Source organism: Olea europaea, chromosome 13 (assembly GCF_002742605.1).
Source record: "Olea europaea var. sylvestris chromosome 13, O_europaea_v1, whole genome shotgun sequence".
Taxonomy (NCBI): domain Eukaryota; kingdom Viridiplantae; phylum Streptophyta; class Magnoliopsida; order Lamiales; family Oleaceae; genus Olea; species Olea europaea.
Window position 1 is genome coordinate 11,720,784 of NC_036249.1, and position 26,876 is coordinate 11,747,659.

General features: G+C 37.5%; 2 protein-coding genes across 2 annotated transcripts; both read right to left on the minus strand.

Annotated features, from left to right (window-relative positions):
* Positions 1-6,840: 6,840 nt before the first annotated feature.
* LOC111407604 (6-phosphogluconate dehydrogenase, decarboxylating 2, chloroplastic-like) lies at positions 6,841-8,620 on the minus strand. Its single transcript, XM_023037206.1, has one exon. The coding sequence runs from the start codon at positions 8,544-8,546 to the stop codon at positions 7,080-7,082; it is 1,467 nt and encodes a 488-aa protein (XP_022892974.1). The 5' UTR covers positions 8,547-8,620; the 3' UTR covers positions 6,841-7,079.
* Positions 8,621-10,929: 2,309 nt separating this feature from the next.
* On the minus strand, positions 10,930-14,742 carry LOC111407605 (V-type proton ATPase subunit E-like). The gene is made up of 6 exons (XM_023037207.1): positions 14,540-14,742; positions 14,356-14,456; positions 13,554-13,710; positions 12,717-12,910; positions 12,428-12,527; positions 10,930-11,265 (listed from the first exon to the last, which is right to left on the minus strand). The coding sequence occupies exons 1-6, from the start codon at positions 14,639-14,641 to the stop codon at positions 11,230-11,232; spliced, it is 690 nt and encodes a 229-aa protein (XP_022892975.1). The 5' UTR covers positions 14,642-14,742; the 3' UTR covers positions 10,930-11,229.
* Positions 14,743-26,876: the final 12,134 nt, after the last annotated feature.

Genomic DNA, 26,876 nt, shown 5'->3' on the forward strand with positions numbered 1-26,876 from the left:
CCGAGTCACTATTATAGGAAAATCCATAAAAAATTGCAAGGTTTGTATTAAGGGTCGAAAAGCGTAGAGCATTATCACAAGGAAATGGAAATTCTTATGATTCGGGCTAATGTGGAGGAAGATTGGGAAGCTACCATGACACGGTTCTTGAATGGGTTAAATCGGGATATTGAAAACGTTATAGAATTGCAGCACTATATAGAAATTGAGGACATGTTACATGTGGCAATGAAGGTCGAGAGGCAATTGAAGAGGAAGGGGACGTATAGGCAATCATTGGGTACTTCGAATTCTAATTCAACATGAAAATCGAAGTGGGATGACGACAACAAAAACGGAGCTGCACCTAGAGGTAAAAGTGATTGGCAAAAGGGTGAGAATGAAAACGCTAGCAAACCAATATCAAAACTGGAGTCACAACCGTCGCGCAATCGGGACATCAAATGTTTTAGGTGTTTCGGAATGGGACATATTGCTTCTCAATGTCCAAACAAACGGGCGATGATGTTGCGGGATAATGGGGAGATAGTGTGTGATAGTGATGACGAGTTTGATGACATGCCGGCGTTGGAAGATGTTAGTGAAGGAGAAAAAGTTGAAGGACCAGTTGGGGATCTACTAGTCACGAGACGAGCTCTTACTACTCACGTCAAAGTAGATGACTTGGAGTTGCAACGGGAGAACATTTTCCACACTCGATGCCACGACAACAATACGGTATATAGTGTTAAAATTGATGGTGGTAGTTGCACTAATGTAGCTAACGTATTTCTTGTAGAAAAGTTGGGTTTAACATTGTTGAAACACCCGAGACTTTATAAATTGCAATGGTTAAATAAGAGTGGTGAGGTGAGGGTGAATCGAAGAGTGTTAATTAATTTGTCAATTGGGAGTTATAAGGATGAGTTAGTGTGTAATGTTGTGCCAATACAAGCGAGACATATTTTATTGAGACGACCATGGCAATACGATAGGAAGGCTGTGTATGATGGGTACAAAAATCGATATAGTTTCATTAAGGATAGAATGACAATTACTCTTGTGCCATTAACACCGGCGCAAGTCTATAGGACCAACTAAAATTGAGAAGTGAGAAAGAGAGGAGAGCCAAGGAGTTAGAAAAGAAGAGGGAAAGTGGTGAGTTAGAGAAAAAGAGAGAAAATGTTGAGATAGCCACTATAGAGAAAAAGAGAGAGCAATCACGAGAGAAAAGAAAGGGAGTGTTCCAAGAGAAAAGAGAAAACACGAGCGAATTTCTTTGCAAAAGAGAATGATTTGAGGAGGGCGGTAGTTGAGAGAAAATAGATGATCTTGTTCGTTTATAAGTAATCACTCCTCAATTTTGAGGAAACTAACCCACCCCTCCCTAGTTTGGTTAAGTCTTTGTTGCAAGAATTCGACGATATATTTCCGGAGGATGCACCAAGTGGATTGCCACCTATTCGATGCATTGAACATCAAATTGACTTCTTACCCGGAGCTGTCATTCTAAATCGACCGGCTTATCGAAGCAATCCCGAGGAAATTAAGGAGCTTCAAAAACAAGTGAAAGAGTTGATGAGCAAAGGATACGTGAGGGAAAGTATGAGTCTTTGTGCGGTACCGATTTTGCTTGTGCTAAAAAAGGATGGAACATAACGAATGTGCGTGAATTGTAGGACTATCAACAACATAACGGTAAAGTATCGTCACCCTATACCTAGGTTAGATGACATGCTTGATGAATTACATGGTGCTTGCATATTTTCTAAAATTGATTTAAAAAATGGGTATCATCAAATTCGTATGTGTGAGGGTGATAAATAAAAAACGGCTTTTAAAACTAAATATGGTTTATATGAATGGTTGGTTATGTTGTTTGGACTCACAAATGCACCTAACATTTTTATGAGCTTAATGAATCATGTTTTACATGCCTTTATAGGAAAATTTGTTGTAGTTTATTTTGACGACATCTTAATCTATAGTAAAGACCTAGGAGAGCATTTGGAACATTTAAAATGTGTGCTAATTATTTTAAGGAAAGATCAACTCTATGCTAATCTTAAGAAATGCACTTTTTGTATGAATAGAGTTATATTTCTTGGATTTGTGGTTAGTGTTAACGGGGTAGAAGTAGACGATGAAAAGATAAAAGTTATTAGAGATTGACCGACACCTAAAAGCATAATGAAAGTTAGGAGTTTTCATGGTTTGACTAGTTTTTATAGGCGTTTTGTGAAAAATATTAGCACTATCACCGCACTACTCACGGAAGTAGTTAAAAAGAGTGTAGGTTTTCATTGGGGTGATGAACAGAAACTTGCATTTAATACTATTAAAGATAAATTGTGTGAAGCACCTGATTTGGCATTACCTAACTTTGACAAAACATTCGAGATTGAGTGCAATGCATCAGGAATAGGGATTGGAGCAGTTTTAATGCAAGATCGGAGGCATATTACATATTTCAGCGAGAAATTGAGCGGAACTGCTTTAAATTATCCTACATATGATATAGAGCTTTACGCACTTGTTCGAGCTTTGGAAACTTGGCAAGATTATCTATGGTCGAAGGAATTCGTAATACACACTGATCATGAGTCACTAAAGCACTTGCGGGGACAAGGTAAATTAAACAAGAGGCATGCACGATTGATGAAATTCATTGAGACGTTTCCATACGTCATTCGATATAAGCAAGGTATTCGGTATAAGCAAGGTAAGGAAAATGTGGTAGCGGATGCGTTGTCGCGAAGGTACGTATTACTAACTACTCCTGATTCTAAGTTACTTGGGTTTGAACATATTAAGAAATTGTATGAAAACGATGTTGATTTTTCAGATATTTATTTATCATGCAATAAAGGGGCGGTTGATAAGTTCTTTAGGCATGAGGGGTATTTATTTCAGGAAAATAGGTTATGTGTTTCTAATTGTTCTGTTCAGGAGTTGTTAGTAAGGGAGGCACATAGTGGTGGATTGATGGGACACTTTGGAGTTCAAAAGATTTTAGATATATTGAAGGAGTATTTTTACTGGCTTAAGATGAAAAGTGATGTCGAGCGAATTTGTAGTCGATGCATAGGTTGTAAAAGGGCTAAGTTTAAGGTTTTACCTCAAGGTTTGTACACACCTTTACCTACATCTAGAGAGCCTTGGGTTGATATATCGATGGACTCTGTTTTGGGTTTATCTAGGACTAAGAGAGGTCAAAATTCTATTTTTGTGGTTGTAAATATGTTCAGCAAAATGACACATTTTATACCACGTCACAAAACAAACGATGCCACGAACATTGCTGACTTATTTTTTTAAAGAGATTGTGCGTTTATATGGGATTCGTAGAAGCATTGTGTCAGATTAGGATGTTAAATTTTTACGTCACTTTTGGAGAGTTTTGTAGGGTAAGTTAGGCACTAAGTTACTATTTTTCACAACTTGTCACTCATAAACGGATGGGCAAACCGAGGTAGTGAATATGACCATGATACAATTTTTGCACACAATAATCAATAAAAATTTGAAAAGTTGGGAGGAGTGCCTACCATTTGCTGAATTTGCATACAATCGAGCTGTTAACTCTACTACGTCATATTTTCCATGTGAAATTATATATGATTTTAATCCACTAACTCCTTTGGATTTAATTCCTTTACCTGTAAATGGACTTGGTAGTTTAGATGGCAAAAAAAAGGCGGAATTGGTTAAGTCACTCCATAAAAGGTAAAAGCACAAATTGAAAACAAAAGTAAGTTGGTTGCGTCGCAAGCGAACAAAGATAGGAAGAGCGTGACATTTGAGCCAGGAGATTGGATTTGGGTGCACTTTAGGAAGGAGCGATTTCCGGAGCAAAGGAAGTCCAAGTTGCAACCAAGGGGCGATGGTCTATTTCAAATTACTGAAAAGATAAACGTTAATGCATACAAGTTGAACCTTCCAGATGAGTATAATATTTCGGCTACTTTTAATGTATCTGATTTCTCTCTGTTTGATGCAGGTTCAAATTCGAGAACGAATCCTTTTGAAGAGGGATGGGATGATATGACTCAGGAATCGAGCCCGACGAAGGCAAATGCGAGACAAGACCCGTTGATAGTCGATGGTGGACCGATGACGCGATCAAGGGCAAAGCAAGTGAAACAAGCGATGAGATTACTCGTTCAAGAAACCATTGATGGAACCATGCTCAGGACTCAAAACGGAGCAACTTTCATGTTCGGGTCGAAAGCCGAATCAACTTGGATCAATTTAATAACGAAGGTCGAAACCAGAGAGAAGTTCCAAGCCTATGCGGTCGCATAGGGCAAAATGGCTCGCGGTTGCATGGATGGGATTACTCGTTCAAAAAACCATTGATGGAACCATGTTCAGGACTCAAAATGGAGCAACTTTCATGTTCGGGTCAAAGGCCGAATCAACTTGGATTAATTTAATAACGAAGGCCGAAACCGAAGAGAAGTTCCAAGCCTATGCGGTCGCATAGGCCAAAGTGGCTCGCGATCGCATGGAAACTTACCGAAACTCAAAGGAGGCAACTTGCTTGAACTATGCGACTGCATAGAAATGAGCGTCGCGGTCGCATAGGCCAAATTTTTGGCGAATTTTCTATTTTTGGTAATTTTTCATATTTTGTTAGTTTTTTTATTTTTTTTTTCCATATTTTGGGGATTATGCTCAACTTTTGCACGATTTTTACCTAGTTTTTAGGTTTAGTATAAATAGGAGTTTTTATTCAATTGTAAGAGACTTTTGACATATTTGATATTGAATTAAAGTAAGGCGTATTGTCTTCTCTTCATCGTTCTTCATTGAACAACTTCGAACTTATCAAGTGTTAACTTATAGCGTTCAAACAACCGGATTTAATTCTTGAATTACGTGATCAAGGGATCTTTTAAGCATCGTTCTTGTTGGATTTTTTTGTTCGACTTTTTTTTAGGATTAATCATAAACTCTTGGATTACTTTGACTTTCTTGGGTTCGTCAATCTTGTTGTGAGTTTCGTAGTCAACGTTACTATGGGATTCGCATTATAGGTACTAATCACAATCACGGAACATAATAGTCACAAACACACAATGTGGGCCACAAGTACAAGTTTAGTAACAAATCGCACATTTTTATATGTCGCAACTTATTTATTGGTAACAAATTATCAAATTAATTGATCACGACTTATATATTGGTCAGAAAGAAACAAATTGTATGTCATAATTACAAATATAATCTCCAATCACACATTTTTAGCTCACATTATTTAATGGTCACAAATATTTAATAATTGGTCGTAATCGCTTTTCAGCCCACTCATCCACCTCAGCATCACCCGAAAAGTCATTGGCACCTCACCACCATCACAACATAGATTAGTACCTCCACCGCACCACCACCATGCAAATCTATACATTCACCGCACTACAACCGCCCAAATTTGTACATCCACAGCACCACCACCACAATACCATCACCCACACAGATTTGTACACCGCAACCTCCCACCAACACCACCACAAATAAGGTCAACTTCCGGGGTGATTTTGGCCCCTCATAGAGCTGCCACTCTTCACTGCCCAAAAACCACCAGATCGGTTGCCAAAACCAACGAAGAAACACAAACATCTAATTCACAAACTCAACAACAAAACAATAGATTTGGACCAGAAGCTAGTAGATTCGCATTGGTCTTCTCGAGGCACGCATCCTAACGCACTGAATTCGACCCCCTCTAGTCAGATTTTCAGATTTTGACGACGGGACCACTACCAATGAACTCAAAAGGCCCAAATAAGTCACTGACCTCAAATTTGGTCAAAAATTTTGTATTTGCAGAGAGAGAGAGAGAGCTCGTATTATAGAAAAAGTATCTTGTAGAGAGAGTGAGAATTCACGACGGAGATAGATGCAATTGACGGAGTGGGTGGGTCTTGGGGCAGGGGTAGGAGAGAGATCCATGTATGGTTAATAATAATAATATTATTATTATTATTAAAAAGCTAAACTATGATCTGATTTTTGAATAAATAAGTATTAAACCACATTTTTAAGTTGGAAGTTGTAGTTTCCACTAAAAGGGGCAACTGCCCAATTATGTAGCCCCTGTAGCCATAACAGGTCCATTTTGGACCTGTTGGTCGCTCCATACCCGACCCAAATCTGGGGGCAGAACCACCACATAATTGCTTCTGTTTCTTCTATTGCTGTACTACCAGGAGTAAGAGCTCTCTACTCCTTTTCGCATGGGTGTGGCCATGCGGATTGGGGTTGGGGGCTAAAGAATTGTCTTTAACCTATACAACATATATTATTTCCTGGGTTTCATCCATTAACTTGGGAGGTAAACAATCATCCATTAAGAAGGGTATCCTATTCTCAAACGACCAATATGAAGTACTAGAGTCATTGCACAAGATGCTAAAGCAATGGTGCTTACTACCAAACAATGAAGTAGAGACTACACAGAATGAAAAGGACCTCTGGGCTAAAAATGGTAAAGTCGACAAAAGGAGATGTCATGGAAAATGCATAAATAAAACTAAGGAATAACGTTTTAAGAAAATACACACTCTTAAGCAAAGTTGGTTCATATCATAGTATAGAGGTCTTAATGTTTACTACGCATCAGTTATATCAACGATCAACCTCTATGCCATTTTATCGATGTTACTCAGCCGGATGCACTGCATAAAATCAGTCCCTTTTTTCTTTTTTCTTTCTTTTTTTTTTTCTGCACCAATATTATCAATCTTATTTGTACATATAAGTACAATGCCTATAAATGGTGTGATCTTAGTACCTAAACAAAAACGAGGGAGTATGTCATAGGTAGACAAGCAAATTAAAGCATTACAGCACTCAACAAAACTGCAAAAATGATTTCAACATTTCGACTTTGAATAAGTCAATGATTGAAATTCCCATCGGAAAGGCATGCTTCACTTATTAGCTGCAAAAATCACAATGCAAGGGCAATAAAATCTATCGATATGTCTTAGCAGGAAATCCTAGTCAAAAGATACAACTCAAATTCAAACAAATGCCTCAGTAGCACCCAATATAGAACAATTGCAGTAATCAAACCTCAATTGTCAATACATGCATTAAACTCTGGCCTTCTGGGCAAGTTTTGACCACTCAGTATGGAATGATCCCGGCCGATCAATCCTCTCATAAGTATGTGCCCCAAAGTAGTCCCTCTGAGCCTGAACAAGATTTGCAGGAAGCCTCCCGCGTCTATAGGTATCAAAATACTGCAAACTTGCAGACATCCCAGGCACGCTTATTCCCTTTTGAATTGCCAGCCCTACAACTCTTCTCCATGCTGCTTGCCTTTGAACCATCTCCCGAGCAAATTCCGGGTCCACCAATAAATTAGCTAGTCCCTGGTTCCTCTGATAGGCCTGCTTAATCCTATCCAAGAACACCGCCCTAATAATGCACCCACCTTTCCAAATCCTCGCCAGCTCCCCCAAATTCAAATTCCACCCTTTTTCCACACTCTTTGCCCTCAACAAGTTCATCCCTTGTGCGTAACTACAAATCTTTGATGCGTACAATGCCTGCCTTACATCATCAATCAACCTCTTCTTATCCACCACGCCTACATTATTAATATCCTCCTTCAACCCTTCTTTCTTAAAAATCTCTGAGGCCGCCTCTCTCTCCTCCTTCAACCCACTCATATACCTACTATCTAATGAAGCTGCAATCGTTGGCGCAGCAATTGACAGTTCAGCAGCCTGCTGAACCGTCCATTTCCCAGTGCCTTTCATCCCGGTTTTGTCCAAAATCTTATCCACCAATCCCCCATTCCCGGTCTCCTCATCCTTCACTCTGAAAATATCCGAAGTAATCTCAATCAAAAAACTCTCCAATTCCCCCTTATTCCATTCCTCAAAAATTCCTGCCAATTCATCATTCCCCAACCCTCCAACATTCTTCAAAACATCATATGCCTCCGAAATCAACTGCATATCACCATACTCAATCCCATTATGCACCATTTTCACAAAATTTCCTGACCCCCCCTCTCCAATATAAGTAACACAAGGCCCATCATCTACCTGTGCCGCGACCTTCTCCAATATATTATGAATATTCAAATAAGCCTCATGCGACCCTCCAGGCATCAATGAAGGCCCATTACGTGCCCCATCCTCACCTCCCGAAACCCCCATGCCCAGATAAAGAAGCCCTTTATTCGACGCCTCTGATATACGCCTCTCAGTGTTTTCATACCACTCATTCCCTCCATCAATAATCGTATCCCCAGGCTCCATATGTGCTGCCAGAGCCGCAATGGTTTGGTCAACAGGTGCGCCGGCTTTAACTAGGATTATTACCGACCTGGGTTTTTGTATAGAAAGCACAAAATCTCTTGGGTTGTACTGGCCGATGAGAGGGAGATTACCTTCACGGTGGGCCCGATCTAGGGTCTCGTCGACTTTGGAGGTTGTCCTGTTGTAGACGGAGATAGGGAAACCCTTCTCGCCGATGTTCAGAGCTAGGTTTTGGCCCATGACGGCCAGGCCAGTTAGCCCAATTTGCGACAGCGCGGCGGATTCCATTGATGGTTGGTGGAGGAGAAGTGAAAATTCCGGTGAAAATGGAGGCAGAATGATTGCGAGAGAGAGAAGAGTGAACAATATTTATAAATTATAATAAGAGCTGGGAAATGATCACGTGGAACGGAAAATGACGAAAAAATCCTTCTTATTTTTTGAATTTGATGGGTTTGGGTTTGTATATATATAATAATGAGTTTTCTTTGTGCTATACTGAAAATTATTTTATGCAAAAGATAGTAATGTGAGTCGAGAAAAAACGTAGTTACATTTCACATCTCAACCTCCCACCTTGAATACGAGGATGATAAATAGGTTGGACACACAATTACTTCATTAAAATCCGTCAAAATAGAAATAACTATCAGTTTGTTATAATATTAAACTCATATTTGATTCCACTAAAAGAGTGCATTAAAATTTAATTCAGAACAGATACTTAATTTAATCACAATTTTTTTTATGAAATTAACAATATTTCAATTATACATTTAACCAATTTTTATCAAAATCTTTCTAATAATTTAATTTTTATCTAAACCAAAACATTGACTAAAAGATTGAAGGTACATTCACGACAAATTTTAATTTTGTAGAGTTTTGAATTATTTTAGGTGTTTCGAGTATGGAAAGGGTAATTTAGTCATTTGGAAAAGCAAGTTAATTATATTATGGATGACGGACTCATCGAGGTAGTGAAAGGGCAGTGACTCCAACTACCACCGATTGGTTGTCCCATTCGGGCACGATTATTATTAGGTGGCTCATTGGGATCTTCGTTGGTGGCAGTTAAGGTGGGTGGGTGGGGTGGCGGCCCAAAGGTAAAGCGTGGAGAAAAATATTTCATCAAACTTTGGGGACAATCAGAAGATGATTGTATTTGATTATCACTATTTTTCATGAAAAATATCATTTTTTTTATCCAAGTTTTTATTTTTGTACTGTTCGATGGATTTTTTCTTGAAAAATATTGATCATATGATCATATTTTCCTTAAAAATAAGAAATTTTTTTTTTTTGAGGAGCAAATTTTTATTTTCCTAATAATTCATTTTACCCTCGTTTGTTTTCCATTATTTTCCTACTAAAATGAAAAATATGACAGTTATTCATCACATCAAAACATCATATTTAACTTTATATCTCTTATGTGAGACCCGTAATGATTATTTTTTTATTCTCATTTTTATATTAATGTGTACCAAACGGAGCCTTTATCTTTATCTCCTATATACCTATCAATAAAAAGTGGAGAAGTATAATATTTTCTAGATTGAAAATAAAATATCGATCAAAGACACTTAATTGACAATTTCTATTCAAATAATTTCTAAATATAACTCAATTGCCTTCTTTCCATGTAAATTCAATATTTGCAATCAAAATATTTTAATAATCAGTTTTAAAATGCCCAAAAATTATTGTCATTTGTAAGAGCAATTTAATTCTCTATTGCAATTTGCATACTTTATATTGTACATTGGTCCTTGGCCATGCCAAGGGACAACATTTTGAAGCACTTAATGACAAACTTTTTAATTCTTTAAAAAAGATCTTCACAGCTTTAAACACTCTTAACTCCTCTTTAAGCTAAAAAATTAAATTAAAATATTAATCAAAGTCAATAATTATTTCTAATTCATATTGTATCATTTTTTCCCCTCAAAATCTAATGCAAATATGATTTTATCTAAACCAATCGGTGCCTTATTATTGCTTTAAATATGAATATCACTAGAGCTTCACATTCAATGCTCACGCTCTAGAAGGTACATACATGTAAACCCACTTGTGTTTATGAAGCAAAAATAACAAAAATAAATCCCTCACTTCAAAATAATTCATCTTGTTTTACGATAAATTGATCATACAATGCAAATAAATTAACAATTTTACTCCACCAGTGAATTAAAAAGAAAATTGCAAAAGATGGAGCTTTTAAACTCAAAATACCCGAACTATTGACTATACGCACACAACACCTAGTGGGAAGCAGTAAACTAGAGGAGAGAGTTAATAGAGATGTTTGATTGTACTTAAAAGTAAGGGTCTGTCTGATTGCAAAGATGGAAAAGGCAAACCAATTCCATATAAGTTGGAAAAGAATAAACGCCAAAACTATATGAATTCGATTTCCACTCAATTGACTAGAAACATGATTTACTGTTTATACTTTGAAATTCGAACTCCATTTCCACTTTCTATCAAACAATCAAAGTAAAAACGAATTCTTCAAATGTGACATTTTCAATGAAATTTAATGTTATCAAACGGATCCTAAATCAAACATACTTTTTGAGTTATTATAGCACACATTTCCAAAGCAACTTTTCGGTAACAAAAAGAAAGAAAGCCTTAACTTTCTTTCCAAAAAGGTAAATTTCAATTTACAACCATTTTAATTCGATCTCATTTATTACCTCAATGCAACAAACACATTGTCTTAGACTTATTTTACAAATTTATAATAAAAAGTTAAAAGCAGAATGAAGCTAATACGAATAAATTATGCTTCAACTGAACAGGCTCTCAATCTGCCCAGTAAAACACACAAATCGGTTTAAGAGCAAGCTTATGCAAGCAACAAAGAAGTAAAATTACAGGACAAGCGAGATTAGAAGATAATTACTACGGACTGACTCATTTTAGAACCATTAAAGCTTGTATCCAAAATGCTTTCGACCGATTAGGCAGCAACCTGACCAAAAAGCAGCTTGCGGATCTGCAATTATATACAAATTTTGTCAAGGCAACTATTATTGTTGATGATAAGTCGGAAACCCAGAGAAAAGGTTCATGCAGTAACAGCCATGGCACGGTCATGAACGTCAACAAGGAGCAAAATACAGGTGGTCTATTTAATAGATGCTGTGACAACTATATTTCACTTTTTCAGCAATTTGTTGTCAACGTTATATAATTAGCTTCTAAACCCATAGAAAAAGGAGATAATTATGTTCAATAATATTCTATTTTCAGATATTTCAATCAAGTAGTAGTCATTTTTCCACGGTGGTTATCAGAACCATGAAGTTCTCTACTTTCGGATTGAAAGAACAAAATAATATAATAAATAAATAAAAGTAGTAGTCGTTAATTGATTATTGGAACCAAAAAAGATGCCTTATTAGAATCTATAGATCTTCAGTCCTCTAAGTGGCGTGCTAAAAGGAAAGAAGAAAACATCTACACTGACAAAATGTTGATACAAGCATTAGTTTCCAGCTATATGTCATGCTCCCTTGACCACAAGAGTGAAGCCAAAAGTTTATTATGCTGTGAATTCTAATGCTTCTTTCATCATGAAGACAAAATGTCCAACGAAGTCAAAAGGGAACTGCCCCAATCAAGATAAGGTATTCTGAAAACACTTAAGGTTCATTTGGGAGATTCTAAAAGTGGCGTGATTTAGTTGAGCTTCAATATTGCTAAACTCATTCATAAACGAGATCAAATTTGACTTTTCAAATATGGTCTTGGATGAGACAGTGTGGTGCTTGGGGAACCTGATTTATATTGTTGCTAATCCCACAACACACTATTTTTTGTTCTTATTTTGTGATGAAATATACCTACTCAATTTAACTTGATGGAAGAGAAAATGTTGCAATTAGAATGTCACAAACACTTTTACTTATCAAGAAGAATGTGTGTGTCACATTTTGTATGGGCAAAAGCAAAATTCTTGATATCAGGAATTTATGTCAACAGAAAAGGTAAAAGAGTAATAAATATAAAAAGTGAGTAAAAACTAGCTGATCACCTAGGGGACCTCATAATTCAATTAATGATACTTATACAACTAGAAGACAACATCAAAGCTAAGGCCAAGAAGCTGCAAAGAAAGAAAGAAATTGGGTAGACAGTATTTAGGACAACAGTACCTCTGGAAGTTTCTTACGGAACACAACATCCAACCTAGCATCAAGAGTGTTTTCAAAAACAATTTTCCCATCTCGAGAAGCCAACACTACACCTCCGGAACTGAAAATAGAAGGAAAACATGCCTTCAGGCATCATTTTAATAAACAATGAATTGTTTTATAGACCATAAGCAGAGAAGAGCAAAGACTGCAGGGTAAATCCACACGCATTGGATTAGACCTTGTAGTTCAGAATTTTTTCTCAAATTTCTTTAGATGGAAGTAACACACTATGAGCAGTAACAATTACCAGAAAAGATCATGTTCATTAGCATGGGATGGAGCAGGTGGAAGGTAGACACTATCAACTATGATCTCAGGAGGATGAACTGTTGCCTTCTTTGCGTACTCCTTCTTTGCAGAGTCCAAGACAGACTCCACAAAACCTACATCTTCTTTACGACAGCGCAATAAGACGGATGGCTCTTTCAGTCTGAGCAAACTCTGCAACACAAAGAAATGTTCTTGGGTACTAGTGAATGGTTTGATGGGCAAAATTAAGTTATATCATCCTCAGAGTTGTCGTGAAAGAAAAAAAATGACATTATTCCAAGGCTTTAAATGAAAACACTCCATCCAGCAGAAAATTGAAGTCACTTGAGAAAGAAGATAAAAGAACCAACTGCTCAAGTGCAACACTCTATTTTCTCATGATAAGCATGTTTAGCTAAGCTTAAAAAAAGTAAATGCATTATCAAACATGTTTGATATGTTACTTTTCTCTTATGTTTAAGTAAAACAAGTAACTTTAACCTTGCTATCGAAATAACTAACTTATAATAACCTTGGATCAATTAGAAAATTCTGCTCATAAGGATGTAGCTGAGTTTCTGCAAGTTTATAACAAATGACTCCTGAGATTCTGTAGAAAAGCTTATTCATGTTTACACGTTTGGAAACTATTTCATCAAATGTTTATCTATGATCATTTATATAAGGAAAAATGTTAAAAACAAACAGAATTGTAACTCCTGAATTCTTTTCTATTACATGTTCACCTACCTACTTATGTGTTAGAAGCAGTCACGGTTCATTTTCGAAAATCAAAATTATAATTAAAAACAGCAGAAAAAATGGTTTCAACAACCTGAACAATGAGATCTTTCAGAAGTTTTTTATAGCTATTGCCATTCTGGCTCACGTTCAAAAGCTCTTTTGACCCAGCCTCCTTCATCGAGTTAACCAAGTCATCCTGAGCTTGAAGAACCTTGATCCGAGAAGCATTGAGCTGCATGGAGTATTCACTACAAAAACCAATTAAAAGAAAACTCAAGTAACGCGTTTTAATCATTAACCTTTTTCGAAATCTATGCATAATGTTATAATTGAATTTGACATAAAACATACAATAATGCTATTTAGCCTCACTGGGTTACAACCCAATCTAGGTGGCGCTAGATGATAAGTTGAATAAAAGATTGAAGTAAATGGCTTATTTGATTCCACCTATCATTTTAAGTCACGTTAATGCCACCAAGACTGTGGTTGTAACCTCGATAGGGCCACATAGCATCATTCTAAAACTTATATAACTCCCAAATGCTTCAAAATAATTAACTTTGTAATCAGATTGGAGTAATCAATCAATCTTATTTTTCTGAATGGCTAAATCTAAAAGGAAATACATTTACTGTATTTAAAAATCATGAACCATGAGGATATCAAGGGGCACAGGTAATCTAGATCTCCCTGCTCAGTAGAAGCATCAATGATTTCAACAAATCAGAAAAAATTACGTATTAGAAAAATCATGATAGACATGATTAAATGAAAATTTTGTATAATCAAGTGACAAAAGTTCAAACCTTTCAGCGACAAAGGATACACCTTTTTCCTTCTGACTACCCAAGGCGGAAAATTAAAAACAAGGGGAAAAAAGTTGAAATTACATTTTTTTACGAACTTGAACTTGTTTATCTTTGCGCTCGTACTCTTGTCTGATCTTTTTCTTCTCCGCTTCCACTAGCTGCAACTTCTCTATATTGAATTCCTAACCAAAAAAATGAATCGAATATTAGATACCATTATTAAACCTAATCGAATCAGAAAAAGAAGCAATTGAGTCAATTTTACTTCTTCAGCGGAGACGGAGATCTCATTGGCCTTCTCTTCGGCTTCCTGGCGGATGAACCGCACCATCTGCTGGATCTGCTTTGATACATCTGCGTCGTTCATTTTTCGGTGAGCGGATCGGCGTCAGTTATAATCAAGGATTTTGGTTTTCGATTTGCCGATGCGAGGAATGGAGGGTTCTGTTATCTAACATTTTAACACAATCGTAATTATATATCTCAATAAATAAATTCACAATTAGTCCCTAACTTATTGACCTTGATGCAAGTTTTTCTCCAACTAATTATTTTTGAGATAACTCTAGTTGTACATAATTTTTCATCCATAAAGTTGTTCATACTCTCACATTAGATATGACTCATTTGAGTAAAATATTTGAGTGGATCCCACCCATTGAGTGTATGGATGCCTTTATGAGTGAAAAATTATGTACAACTAAAACAACCCTTATTTTTGCTCTTCCTACGGATGATAACGGGACGGATTAGTTATTTTACCTCTAGTTTTCTGTTTCTTTTGAGTGTGATAAAATTAATATTTTTGTTAAAAAATACTATTATATTCTTATTTGTTTATAAATTAATTATAAAGAAATTAAAATGATAGTTAAAAAGAGCAACGACCAAACCAACATGCCAACTTCTTAGAACATATTTTCAATGGAACTTTAGATTGCATGAGTATGTGTGTGTGTGTTACATCATCCAAAAATGCTTACATGGCACGAAAAAAATGTGAAGGATTTCCAACACATCTATCTCCACATACCCATGGAGACGATATTCTCTTCATTCCAATTTTGTTTGTCACATGTACAATAATTCGGATTATTACAATGAAATGCTCTTATATTTGAATCATATCGCATAATTAAACAATAATAGAAGTGGGTGCAAAATGTTAACTGGTGATGGACTTTACATTAAAAAAAATCTATCGAATTGATTGTCTTGTTTGAATTTGCAAAATGAATAATGTTATTTATCATTATGATGATGGAACATTGATGATGTGGTAGTCTATATGGAATAATGAGATTGGATGGTTCAATTTTTATGAGAGAGAGGAGAAGACATAGGGGTGAGAGAGGAAAAATGGATTACTACCATTGATGTTTCATCACAATGATGATGAAATAGTGTTCCTTAGTAAAAAGCACCTCGGTGTATGGAAGATCAACCAAGGAGTCACCGTCCTTAGTGATATTGGACCAAAGCGTCCAGATTGAACGAGGCATCCCGTTCGAAATGATGTGGGCAGAGGCTGTACGTGTAGAAGAAGTGAAGAAGTACCTCTCCACCGTCAATTTTACAAATGAATCTTTTGGTCAAATATGTGTTCATATCTTTAGGAATGATGGATGTGACATCTCTGTCAAGTGTCAACTCCTAGTCAGAAGAACTAATTACCTGCCCCACCTAGGAAACGATCGATGGACGTCTACGAACGAACACCTAGCACCGTCAAATGAGTCCATGTGTCCAACATCAGACGGTGCCCCTTCCAACCTTCTTCCGATAAATACTAAAGAGTCCAACTTGAAAAAGTAACGTTATTCCACTAAAAGCATATACTTTTCTCCTCCCTCATCTATAGAGATTTCAGCAGACGGTCACCAACGGAATATACATTCCTCGTTGACTAACTTGATCATCAGAGTGTATGTGGCCGCTACCACTTTCGTTAGGAATGGCCATATACATCTAACTGTTTGTGCCATGCGTAGGGAAGAATACACGTGGAGTAGCTTTTGTTTGGCCACGTGGAAGGACCATTTTGTGGGGTCAACGGATTGGCACCATCTATGGGAAAGTTTCTTGTCATTTTAGTGCTTCCCACTTGTCAACAGAAATAGCCTACAGAAAGAATCCAAACAAATCTTTTTCCTTGAAGAAAGATGCTCTTGAATAAAGAACAAAGTGAAAGTTTAAGCTAATGATCCAGATTGGGTGTATCTTTGGAAAAATGGGATGAAATCAATGAGTTCAAGCAACGAGGATGTTAATCCTAGCAGAATGAGAAAAGCCTCTGAAGAAAAGGTTCTCTGAGCAAAGTCACACACTAGAAACCTCACCATCGCCACCTTCGAGGAGATGGAACGGGCACAAGACTAACTGTTGAAGTAGCCCAAAAAGCTACAAACATAAGGAGTATCGCAGCCTAGAGTACAGCTATGCATGAGCTCCTCATGAAGGTCTGAGGGCAGCAAGGCATCCAAATGTTTATGGAGAGACCCCCAACAGCTAATGGGCAACCTTAGAGTACACATAGCCAAGGGTACTTGAGTCGTCAAAGAGAATCCCCCATTGAAATGGAGGTAGGAGTTGATGTCTTATCATTCGTGGCGAATCCACCTACGACGAATCTTCAGTTGGAGGAGAACTTTTTCCCAGAATATGAACCTCAGAGGTCGGTTAGTGTGTTCCATCGAATAGGGTAGAATCCAAGAAGTGGAAGTCGCCCCGCCCAACTAGCAACTCAATAAGAACAGGGATCGAAACAAGAGGCAGGGACACCTTTATCTAGAAATAGGCGGGAGAGACGAAACTTTATGAATTGGGAAAGCTAGGGGAGGCATCCCATCTTTCGTCCTAAAATGAGTCGAATGGGAATAACTCTGATGGACCATATCGATCATATGAACTAGACGATGATGACGACAACCTCACCTTTTCATGAGAGCTCCAAAATTTTCCAATACCCACTAATTTTGTACACCTTAAAATCCCAAAGTACTAAAGGAAGGGCGATCCACAAAAGCACATCAACAAGTATAAGATACAAATAGGCTTTACTAGCTTTAAAATGTAAGATCTTTTATCTAACTTTGAGCGGAGCTGAGGTTTAATATAGTCGGTTGTCACCATTGAGCATTAGGAGTTAGCCAACCTTAAAAAGGCCTTTTTAAATTATTATCTATCACAAAGAAAAGGCGAGGGCCCAATACAATGCTTGCAAGATATGAGACAAGCCCCAGGAAAAACGCTTAAGAATTACCTTGCCCGGTTCACTGATGAGATAACTTATTGTGAATAAGTTACTGACAGTGTGGCCCTTTTAGCCCTAAAATGAGGCCTTAATATAAACACTTTTGTTTTGTCGGGATGTACAAAATAAGAATCCCACCACTTATGATGAGCTGGTGGAGATGATGAGAGTGAAGATTGTCAATAAAGAAATGATTGATCATCGGAGTCGAGCGGCTCAAGGGCTTTCACTGATCAAAGGCGAATAGGAAGAGGACCTACTACACATCTGGTGACCCAGCAATGAACTCAAGCTTGGTACATGGTGGCCCTCACCTAAGGGTAGGCTCTAGCATCAGCTACGTTGAACACAGTGCCAACATTAGCATTTGAAAATGTCTGTCCTAATGCGAATGCCTAAGTAAGAATGTCAAGGAGTATGGCTCTCAGTGGTCGAGAATCAGATATCGGCCCATATAAGAGATATGACCATAATGCACATTCCATCGCTTCTACGATCATGACATAAGTGAATGTCGGGACTCTCCACGATTCTCGCAAAGAAGGAATCCTCATGCCACGAGAGAAGAATGAGATCGTAAGTATCCTTGACAGTTTGCCTCACCCGATAGAAATATTACGTGTCAAAAGAAGCATACGCCTCGACAAAGAAGAGAGGCAGAAGATAGGCCCAAAGAGGGTCCAGGCAGAGAAGGGATCAAGCAATAGTTCTTGAAGGCAAGCCAATCTGAAAGATCGGCCATATAGGAGGTAATACTTGAAACACACAACGAAACTACGTGTGAGAAGCGAAGGATCTCCCTATGACTAGTTACATTGTTAACCAGACCCAACAGGTAGAAAGAGCAAAACCAATCACATTATCCCAAGAAGATGCGTGGAGTGTACATTACCCAATTGTGATGCTCTAGTTGTAAGAGCAGTAGTGCCCAGAAATGGCTCAAGAGAATACTAATAAACAACAAAAGTTCGGTAAACATCATTTATGGAGCCACTTTCAATAAGATGGAAGTTGACCACAAGCTAACCCCATGATGGATTTACTGGCAATAGCCTCATTCCACGAGGAAAATCACTGTGGCAGTTGAAATTGGAATGCCTCCCTTCATGGCTCACCACTTTATGGCGTTTTCGATGGTTGATGATAGATTTACTTATCGTTGTGTATTAGGAAGACCCGCAGCAAAAGAATTATGAGCTGTCACCTCAATCCATCATTTGTGCATGAAATTTCCCACTGAGCATGGCGTTGCTACGGTCCGAGGCGGCCAAATGGGATCTAAGGAATGCTATCTTAATGCCCTGCAAAAGTCAAAGCCCCACAAAGTGAATGTGATAATAACGGACATCGAAATGATTGACGTCCCTGAACAGGAGGGAGGTGTCGAGATAATCGAAGCCCCTGAAGAAGGGTTCCTTCTAGACAAGCTAGACCACTAATCATCGAGTTCGAGCCTCATATGGCCCCAATGAAAGGGCTGGAATGTTTTTTCGCCAATCCCCAAGATCCCACTCAAGTATTGCAATAGGAAAGGTGCTACCCCATACAACTAAGAAAGAACTAGTGAACTTTCTGTGGAAAAACCTGGACATTTTTAAATGGAGGCATGAAGATATGGTGGAGATAGACCCGAAGGTCAACTGCCATCATTTGAATATCAACCCTACACATACTCCTACATACGCAGAAAAGGTGAGCCTTCAACCCGGAAAGATATGAGGCTCTAAAAGAGGAAGTAGACAAGTTGAGTCACAACAGCTTCATTAGGAAGGCCATCTATCCAAAATGAATATCCAACCCCATCTTGTTTAAAAAACCTAACAAAAAATGGAGGGTGTATCGATTTCTTCGACCTCAATCGAGCCCACCTAAGGGATAGCTTTCCACTTCCAATAATAGATCAGCTAGTAGATTCTACAGCTAGACACGAGCTACTGAACTTCATGGATGCATATTCAAGCTACAATCAGATCCTTATGTTCTAGTCGACGAAAAAGATACCTCATTTATCACTGATAGAGGGTTATATTGTTACAAGGTGATGATGCCCTTCGATTGAAGAATGCAGGAGCCACCTACAAAAGAGTGGTAAATATGATGTTTGTTGACCTCATCGACAAAACTATGGAGGTTTACGTAGATGATATCGTGGATCACGTGACCTACCTGGAAAACACCTATCTAATTTTTAGGAAATTCAGGATGAAATTAAATCCTCTTAAATGCACTTTTGGGGTAGCACGGGGCCAGTTTTTGGGCTACATTGTCAACCAAAGGAGGATTAAGGTAAACCCCAAGAAGATCAAGGCCTTGATTGAGACGAGGTCACCTCAAAGCCTAAAGAGGTGCAGAGCGTAAATGAACAGATCATTACTCTCAGCCATTTTATCTCAAAGGCCACTGACAGGAGCCTGCCTTTTTTCATAATCTTAAAATAAGGAAAGAGGTTTTGGTTGACCATAGAATATGAGGAGGCCTTCCAAGCGCTGAAAAAGAAATTGGGGGAGGCGTCCCTTTTATCAAAACCTAAGTCATGTGAGCCTTCCCTATTATATTTAATAGTATCAGGAGATGTCATCAGTTCAGTCCTCATTAGAGAAGATGAGACAAGCCAACTGCCTTTGTACTACATTAGTAAGGCCTTACTATAGGCCAAAGCTCGTTATCCAGATATGGAAAAACTTGTTCTCTCACTCGTCACTGCTTTAAGAAAGTTGAGGCCATACTTCTAGGCCCATTTCCAAGTGTTACCCAGTTTTCTACTAAAGCAAGTACTCTAGAAGCCAGACGCCTCGGGACATCTACTAAAATGGGCAGTTGAACTTAGTGAGTTCTACTTATCATTCAAGCCTTAAAGCGCTATCAAGGTCATGCCCTTGCTGATTTTGTGACAAAATTTGTTAGAACGCCAAAAGTAAAGGCAGTGATAGAACTGACGAAATCTTCTGCATGGAGCCTTTTCATTGATGGTTTATTAGGGGATACCGAGGTCTCGAGCAGGGATTGTATTGGAGAGTCTCAAAGGGCATAGGCTGAACTGTGCTATAAGATTCGAATTTAAGGCCTCAAATAATTTTGTTGAATACGAGGCTCTCTTGGTTTGCTTATGGTTTACCAAAGAGATACAGGTCAAGAGATTCCTCGTCAGTAGCGACTTAAAGCTCGTGTTAAGCCAAGATAATGGGAGTTGTATTGCCAAAGATAGCAGCACGATCGCATATTTAAAATTCGTTATAAACTTTATTCCCAACTTGGAGAAATTCGAGTTGGTACAAATCCCATGTATGGAAAACGTCCACAATGATGCCTTATCCAAGCTGGCTAGCAGCAAAGATTTTGAACTGTTGAAGACAGTTCCCATTGAGCGCCTCTGAAAGTCGTCTATCGAAGAAGGTAATGAGATGATGTGGATCGACGAAACCCCTTTATAGCCTATGTAAAGGATCAAATCATGTCAGATTCTAGGATCGAGGTCAGAAAGCTACAGAGGAGGGTTGCTCATTTCCTTTTGTATGATGATGTTTTATATAAAAGGCGTTTCTCGTCACATCTATTTCGTTGTACTAGAGGGGGGAGGCCATGTACATCTTAAGAGAGATCTACGAAAGGATATGCAGGAATCACTCCGGAGGAACGATTTGGGTACACAAGGTACTTAGACATGGATACTACTGGCAGACCTTGAAAAAGGACACGCACCAGTTTGTACCAAAATGCTATAAATGCCAGTGATTTGCTAATGTTCAAAGGTAACAATCTTAAAGTCTCTCCGTGATCACAAGCCCCTGGTCATTTATTAAATAGGGGTTGATTTTATAGGCCTGCTACCAAAGGAAAGGAGAAGCATGAACTTCACCATTGTTACGATTGACTACTTTACCAAATGGGTTAAGGCAGAGCCTATAGCTAAATTACAGAAGCGCATACCACAAAATTCCGCTAGAAGAACATCATATGTGGATTCAACATTCCACATTCTATCGTGTCCAACAATGACAAAAAGTTCGTTAACAAGAAGATTCGAAAGTTATGTGACGAGCTTGGGATAAGAAAAGTACTTCTCCACACCTCACCACCCCAAGCTATTAGACAAGTCGAGGTTGTGAACAAGACCATCAAGCATACCTTGAAAATGAAGCTTGCTGCTTAGAAAGGAGCTTGGATTGACGAGCTTCCCCAAGTCATCTGGGCTATACACACTACTAACTAAATTGCAATGAGAGAGACACCCTTCTCTACGACCTACGGTGTCAAGTTTATGAGCCTCGTGGAGATGGGAGTGTCTTAGCCTCGAAGCATACATTTCCACGAGATCTCTAATGATGAAATGCGAACATGAGAACTCCAATTGCTGGAAGAAATGAGGGATGCCTCCCAAGTGAAGCTAGTAGCGTATCAGAGAAAGATAACCCGTTATTACAACACCAAGGTCAAGAATCAAACCCCACGCTTGGGTGATCTGGTACTTTGGTGGGTCTTCCTAACATCAAAACCAGTAGGCACTGGAGTGCGAGGCCTAAGTTGGGAAAGTTCATATCGCATAATCAAAGAGTCACGACCCGACACCTTCTAGATCCAAGACATGGCAGGAAAACTTGTAACTCATCAATGGAACATCCAACATTTTAGGAAATACTACCAATAGTATGTGTTTTATTGTATACTTATGGTCATGTGCTTATATTGTTGACTTGTGTAATTCATCAATGGAGCTTATGCTCGTTGACTTAAGTTTCATATATTAAATCCATTACAAGATAATACAACAAGTAAAATTAACTGGCTCGAACACAAACAAAAGCAAAAAATACTTGGAACTTTCATTAATATCACTAATAAAAGATATACATGAGGACGGTCAAAGCCATTATAAGGGTCCTACGGATCTGTTGGCATAATGAACCCTTCATCCGCAACAGCTTCACTTGGAGCCTCCGGAGCCTCATCGTCAGCAATGATCCTGGGCGACCTTCGATAGGTCCACCAAACTCCTCTTCCAATAATGATATGTCTAAGGACGGGAGGATCTTCTTTAGATGTTACAGCATCATTTGAGCGTTCTAAGAGGCCCATTAGTTGACAAAGGTGTCGTAGAGTTCATGCTCCTTAAAGTGGTCGATGAAGTTCTGAACCGTCGACTCTCCAACTACCTTTGCCTCGGCCTTTAGGGATTCAATTTCTTGCATCTGGGCCACTACCCGCGGCCTCTCCACTTTCTCCTTGTTCGAGGAGTCCAAAGGCGGTGGTGCTCATTGGAGTATTCCAATCGCCTCATCAAGGTCGCCACATGGCATTCCATCTCATGCAACTCCTTTTTCAGTTGCTCTGCCACGACCTTAGCCTTTTCTAGCTTATTTTCAACCTCGACCATTTTTCTTTTTGACCTCTTTAGCCTTGGCCCTCTCACCACTTATTGCATCCCCATACTGGAAGATCGTCTCCAACCTTTGGGCAGGTTGATGTTCTTTGCCCTCAAGTCCTTTACTAGGCCCTCGAGCAGAACGATTTTACTTACGACTCTCGTAATACATGTGTTGTTAATAGCAACCAGGTTTTCATCGGTGCAAGAGAAGGATCGATCTAGTACTTGCTATGGACCACAACCACTACTGTAGTTTCGGGAGACAGGGCCTCAAGCAACACATTTATAAACTCTTCGGGGTTTGTCCCTAGAAAATCTATCTCCTTATTTGAGCGAGGCCTTTTTTTCCTCGATGTCTCTAGAACCAGAGCCATACTCTCTTTCATCTGTGTTGGCATCGCCTCAACCATTGGGGACAATCTATCACTTATTACGACCCTGGTTGGGATGGTCGTTTGGCAGGTGGTAGGCCTTGCAACAATTGGGGCCTTTAAGGATGGCCCAGCTACTCATTTTTCCTTTTTCAACAAAGGGACTTCATTTTCTTTCTCCTTCTCACCCAGAGAAAGCTTGTTATTGGCGTTCACCAAGTCATCCGTCTACTTCTTGTAAGCTGCGGATGAGGTCTTCAGAGCTCTGGCCTCCACCATCAACCTCTGAATAGTTGAGAAGTCAGGCTTATACATCTCTATGTAACTTTGGAATTGCATTTTATCTATATGACAAAGTCTGTTATGCCAGATTTAGGTAGTAATTAGATTATCGCATTTATGTCTTATAATTTCTATAATCATTATAGAATGCTTAGTATTAAGAATATAAACGTTGTTTTGTAATTTACCATAACCATTAAGATCTTTATCAAGATAAATAAGAACAACAATTGTCCTCAACAGTAAAATGGTCATGTCTGAACATGAAACTCATTTAATGTTCCAGTTATAGTGGGTACAAAGCAATATTTTTCTAATTTCAATACTAAGTCAAAAGGCAACGACAAGAAGTATGCTCCTACAGGCAATGCAGCAACCTGTGTTTATCTTCAACCTGTAGGTTAACTTCTCCCTCTTACAGTGGTCTACCTCTATTTAGTTTCTTTATAATTGTGTAAATATGAGATCTACATCTGGTATCTAATACCTGAGAAGGTAATGAAATAGATATAAGCCTTGTAATATCTCTTCCAATGACCTTTCATTCTATAACGAAGACAAAGGTCATTAGATTTGGTATTGTCCTTTGCTCAGACTGTCTTAACCATATTGAATGCTTTCTCAAAGCCCCATTAGATTTCCTCTTAACACTCTTAGAGGAATCAATGGTTTGCCTACTACCAACTTTGATGAAGGGCTTAATAGTCCTAAGTATGTTAAGCAACTTAACGAGTATGCATTCGAGTTTATTCATATAATAATTCATAATTAGTATGAATAACTCTATGACAGATATTGCAGAGCTAAGTCAATACTTAGTTCATAGTTAATGATTGAACTCAATTGAAACACTTCTCATGTCAATCATCTTCAATACATGAGGATTGACTGAAGATTCTTTTGTCACTTTGCATTGGTATAGTTGTTTGGAAGTCTCATATCCTTCCACACATGATTACTATCATACAACTCTTTGTAATGAATAATTATGTGTTAACATCTATACTCTCAAATTGCTTTTGTAACTCATGTGATATAGTTGCAAGTATCACATACATTACAGTACTATTGTCATCATCGCGTTTATTATAGCAGCCACTCTTCCTTAATCGAGTCATCACCAGTTGTCTCTGGAAAATGGCTACTTAAGGACAACCAACTCTATCATGCTTGAGAACAATTCTCAAATTGCAGTGTCAATCAAGAAGATTTAATTTGGTTGTTAATATCCAGTATGCCTCTCAAATACACATGGTTATTCACGATTCAATAAATATAAATGACGAAAAGAAAAAGAATAATATATAAAATTCATCAATTAATTTAACATGGACTTTTATTAAATTAATTATGCTTCCACTATTTAATTCAAATTTATGATCCTCTCATATAGATTTATGGAGTCCATACTCAACTCCCAGTGGGCTGGGATCCCATCTGCTATACTAAGACATTGAGTGTACTCAACAAGCCTTAATATAACATTTGGGTGGATACTATTATTAATTGTATCTTCATACAACTTCCAGATTATTAAGCTGATAACTCTTTATCTTCACACATCTTATGTGTTGGCTTAACATGCCTCTAAAATTTATCTCCTTGTGTGTACTCAACAAAAGATAAATTTTAGTTAAGTCGAACCCATCATTCAGAAATATCTAATATTTCATAGTGTCAAACATATCCCTAATAGACCAGCCTTGAGTGTACTCAACAAGTTGAGACGATTTGAGACTCCGATTTTTCACTATAATGATGAAAGGCAATTATAAATGTAACTTAATATTTTGCTGAGAGGTTTTGCATTTAAAAGTCTCATTGTAACAATCATATATGTTATGTTACACATCTACCATACAAATAAACACATTTATGATAAATGTAATAATATGGACGATTATGGACTTTTACTATCTAGTCTTCTCGAACCATGATGAAGACTAGTTGGTTAATTCCTAGGGGATATCGCATTGATCAGTATCAATGCACCATCTTCATAGTTTCCTCTTCTTCGTGTGTCTTCAATTAGTCCAGCTGTAACATGTATCTTATAATAGTTAGCACGCAGGCCTACATGAAATTGGACTCACAGGCCCATTGCAACAATAACAATAACGGATTCGCAAGTCCAAAATGATTAAGAGCTCGCAGACCCATAATAATAACAATAATAACAGGCTCGCATGCCCAAAACAATTAAGAGCTCGCATGCTCACAAAACGACAAGAATAAAAATCAACCATTCAACACATCCATATGGTCGAGTCCATAATTGTTCACTAATAATGCATTTATCACATAAATGTATTCTTATATAATATCTAATATCATATGCAAACATGTTTCAAATTTCTAGCAATTAAGTTCGTCTAAACTCTTTTAAACAAATGGATCGGAACAATTAAATAATTAATTAATCATATTAATTAATTAATTTAATTAACGGGCATATTTAATTAAAATCAAATTTTAATTAAATATCGAACTAGAGTCAAACTTTAATTTCACAATTATAGGGAGGAATTATTTGATTAAAATCAAATTTTAATTAAATATCAAATTAGAGTCCAACTTTAATTTCATAACTTAAGGCGGTTGAATTTAATTAAAATCAAATTTTAATTAAATAGTAAAATTAGAGTCCAACTCTAAATCTAAGATTTTTAGAGCGAGCCCTTTTAATTAAAATCAAATTTTAATTAAACACCAAATTAAAGTCTAACTCTAATTTAAAGAAAAGTTTAGGGCGAAACAATTTAATTAAAATCAAATTTTAATTAAACGTCAAATTAGAATCCAATTCTAATTTCTAAAATATCTTCGGGTGAAAAATTAATTAAAATCGAATTTTAAGTCCTAAATTAGAGTCCAACTCTAATTTAAATTGAATCAATATTTTAAATTAGGATAACACTCCTAAATAAAATAAAATTCAATTGGTTTCAAAGTTTAATATTTAAGTTAAAATCAAATTTTAACGAAAATATAAAATGTCGTCAATTTTTAAATAAGATTTTAATTTAGGTCAAAATTAAAACTCTAGTCAAAGTCGAAACCCATTTAAAATTTTCTTTAAAACATTTTCAAAATTGCATTTAAAAACCTCACTTGAAAAATTGCACTTTGACCCAAAATTAAAATTATAAGCAAACCCTTCCAATTTAACCAATCGCATAATAGGTCCTTATTTCAAAATTTGCAAATTGACCCCCTCTTCCATAATTGCAACTAGGGGTGTGTAATTTCCTAAATTGCAGCTGAGGCCCCCGTCTCCATTCACGTCAACCTGATTGTAAACCCTAGATTTTCTTTTCTTTTCTTTTTATTTACT